A 3,078-nucleotide genomic window follows, 5' to 3' on the forward strand; every position below is an offset into this window, starting at 1 on the left:
CGCTCTCTGTCCATTTATGCGTTCCATTGTCCTCTCTTTCTCTCCTTCTATCTATCTGTCTGTCTGCGTGTTTGTCTCTCTTTTTTCTCTCCCCTTCTCTCTCTCTCTTTCTCTTTGTTTGTCTCTCTGTGTCTGTGTCTTTTTGCCTGTCTATATATCTCACTTGCCTATGTGCTGTTCTTATTCTTCCGCCTTTCTTTATATTCTATTTATTTGTCTCCAAAAATCTATTTATGTGCCTTCCTCCTTCCACCCCCTATTTATCAGTCTATTCATCTGTCACCTTATTTGTTTATTTTCACACACACAAATGCTTTTACTCTTTTTATCTGTTTGTATATTGAAATTTACTTGTATAGGTTGAATGTTAGATTTCTTGATTTTAAACATGATTTTCTATCTTCTGTTCGATCTTCTTTTCTCTCTCTCACGTTTGTCGAAAATCATCATGCTATGTAATATTCTGCTTCATAATGAGGCTTGTATTATTCCACATTCTTATCTTTTCTTCCTCACAATACGCGTCTATTCACCATAATGTGACTCCCATGGACAAGGCAATAATAAAGTGCAACCGAGGTAAATTCAAGCAGATTTATTCGTCATGTGATCTATGTACACGTCCCATGGCCTGTGCAAGCAGCGTGTGGCTTCAGTGGCCGTACCCGAACCCGCCTCCGAACCCGCCGCTGTATCCGCCTCCGCTGCCCTTGGCCTTGGCCAGCGCCTTGGCGGACGCTGCCTGCGCCTGCGCCGCGGCGCCCAGGGCGGACTGCAGGTCGCTCACCACCACGCTCTGCTGCAGGCCCAGGGCTTGGGCGGCCTGCTGCGCCTGCCACGCCATGGCGGCCTGCGTGGCCCGCACGTCCCGCGCAGCCTGCAGCGCCTGGAAGGCCTGCGCCACCACGGCCTGCGCCTCGTGCCTGGCGGCGGCCAGGTCGCCGGCCACCGACAGGGCGAGCTTGTGCGTGTTCTCGGCCGCCTCCTCGGCGGCGGCGGCCTGCCCCGACAGGGACGACTCGGCGAAGGCGGCGGCGTGGGCGCCCTGCCTGGCCTGCGTCAGCTGGGCGGCCTGCGACTGCTTCTGGGCGGCGGCTGCCTGGGCTGTCTGCGAGGCGGCGGCGGCGATGGCGGCGGCCTGGTTGGCTGCGGCGCCGGCAGCACCTGCGGCGGCGCCCTTGAGGCCGGCGGCGGCGGCAGAGGCCTGAGCGGCAGCCTGGTTGGCGATGTCGGCGGCGCTGGGCCCGTGGGCGCCGCCGCCTCCGCCGCTGACGACCAGGAAGCCGCCGCCGCTACCCCCGTGGCCGCCGCCGTACCCGCCGCCATAACCAGCGCCGCCAGTGAAGCCGCGCTTCTCCTGGAATATCATATCATTGAAAAATTATGATAAATGTTTTTATGTAGTTAACAATAAGCCAAACGCCATGACCATGTCTCAGTAGACGAACCAAACACACAAAGCTACTTACGCGCATAGTGTCCTCGGCAGCGGCCAAGCCTGGGACGAAAAAGAGGAAAGAAAACATGAAGATTCTGAATCGATTCTCATTCGTTTACTATCAAAACAAATAAATAAACAACCAGATAAATCAATTCCAGCAAACGCATTCCGAAGCGAGCAGCTCACCGAGGCAGAGGACGACCAAAGCACTCTTGAACGAAGCCATGGCGAGAGACGAGAGAGGGACTGTGCCGGAATCCAACCGACCTCGCCGTTTTATAGAGCAACGGCAGAGAATTTCGCGTCGGAATCAAAGGGGCTGAGGGGGCGGCACCCAAGGGGCACGACACCGCCCCATTGTGACACTCCTGACACTCACAATGGCACTCGGGGAGGCCTCTTGTCGCGGGGCTTTTGTGCCTCATCGCTTTGCTTCACTCCGCGTCTCTCTCGTTCTCGTTTCACTCGCTTTGTTCTGATTTGCATGTCTTCGTCTTCGGGAGCTTTTGCCGATTACTTTCGACGGAGTTCGCTGTGGCAGACGTGGTGAAGCTATAGGTGAGAATGTTTTCCAGGTGACGCTTTGGGAGAATTGTTCACACGAATTGCAAATGGTATCAATTCTTGTGAAAATCGTAGTCATTTATTCTCCTCTATACTCTTTTCTGTAATTACTTTCTATTTAGTGTTTTGGTTTGTTTTATGAAAAAATAAGAGAAAGGAACAAATTTACACATTTATTTCAAATTTACAAATCGTAATATTTATACCTTGAAGTCTAGTTTGATTCACCACAACATTGACACAATATTATAACTCATGGACAAATTCCAGTAATTAATACGATATGATGTAGATGTAAATCGATTATAGGATGCACGTAACAATATTATCATGCCCCCTTTATTTACATAGTAATAATATGATGCTCCTTCATTTACGTAGCAATATCATGATACTCCAATCATTTATGTAGCAATACTTTTGGGCCACCATAATTTATGTAGCAATATTATCATGCTGCCATAATTTATGTAATTATATTATGCTCCCATCATTTACGTAGCAATGCTATCATGCTACCATCATTTATGTAGCAGTATTACCATGCACTACTCATATAATACTCACGAACAAGGAATACCTTTTAAAAGCTATTTCTGTCACTTGGTTTCATGGGCTGAACACAATCTATAAGCTGCTGGTGAACAGGTGCACATGGCTGAAGGATTGATGAGTCACCTGCAATAGAGAAACAAAACAAAAGAAAAAGCAAGAGGACACTAATACACCGAAGGCCTTTTCGCTGTACTGATTCTTCCGGACTTACAGCATAGCGAAAAGGCATTCGGCATATTCGCGTGTTTTATGCAGGATTTCTTCACTTCACTCGGAAGACCCAATCAGGCTAATCAGAGCCGTTTGGTCAAATGCACAGGGATTCTGGTCACAAAAAAATGAATAAATAAGTAAATAAATAAAGAATAGAAAAAATAAAAAATAAAAATGTCAGTAAAAATGAATAAATAAATAAAGAAAGAAAGAATAGAAAAGAAATTTAAAAAAATTAAATAGAAATGATGGATATAGAAAATGAGAGCTTCGGTTTTTCCATTGATATATATTTTAAGTTATTT

At 47.2% G+C, this 3,078-nt stretch overlaps 1 protein-coding gene across 1 annotated transcript; it reads right to left on the reverse strand.

Moving 5' to 3' along the window:
- Positions 1-580: 580 nt before the first annotated feature.
- On the reverse strand, positions 581-1,677 carry LOC113828866 (antifreeze protein Maxi-like). The gene is made up of 3 exons (XM_070140563.1): positions 1,628-1,677; positions 1,470-1,498; positions 581-1,357 (listed from the first exon to the last, which is right to left on the reverse strand). The coding sequence occupies exons 1-3, from the start codon at positions 1,665-1,667 to the stop codon at positions 653-655; spliced, it is 774 nt and encodes a 257-aa protein (XP_069996664.1). The 5' UTR covers positions 1,668-1,677; the 3' UTR covers positions 581-652.
- Between the last annotated feature and the right edge of the window lie 1,401 nt (positions 1,678-3,078).

The sequence above is a fragment of the Penaeus vannamei genome, chromosome 27 (assembly GCF_042767895.1).
Source record: "Penaeus vannamei isolate JL-2024 chromosome 27, ASM4276789v1, whole genome shotgun sequence".
In the NCBI taxonomy this organism is placed as follows: Eukaryota; Metazoa; Arthropoda; class Malacostraca; order Decapoda; family Penaeidae; genus Penaeus; species Penaeus vannamei.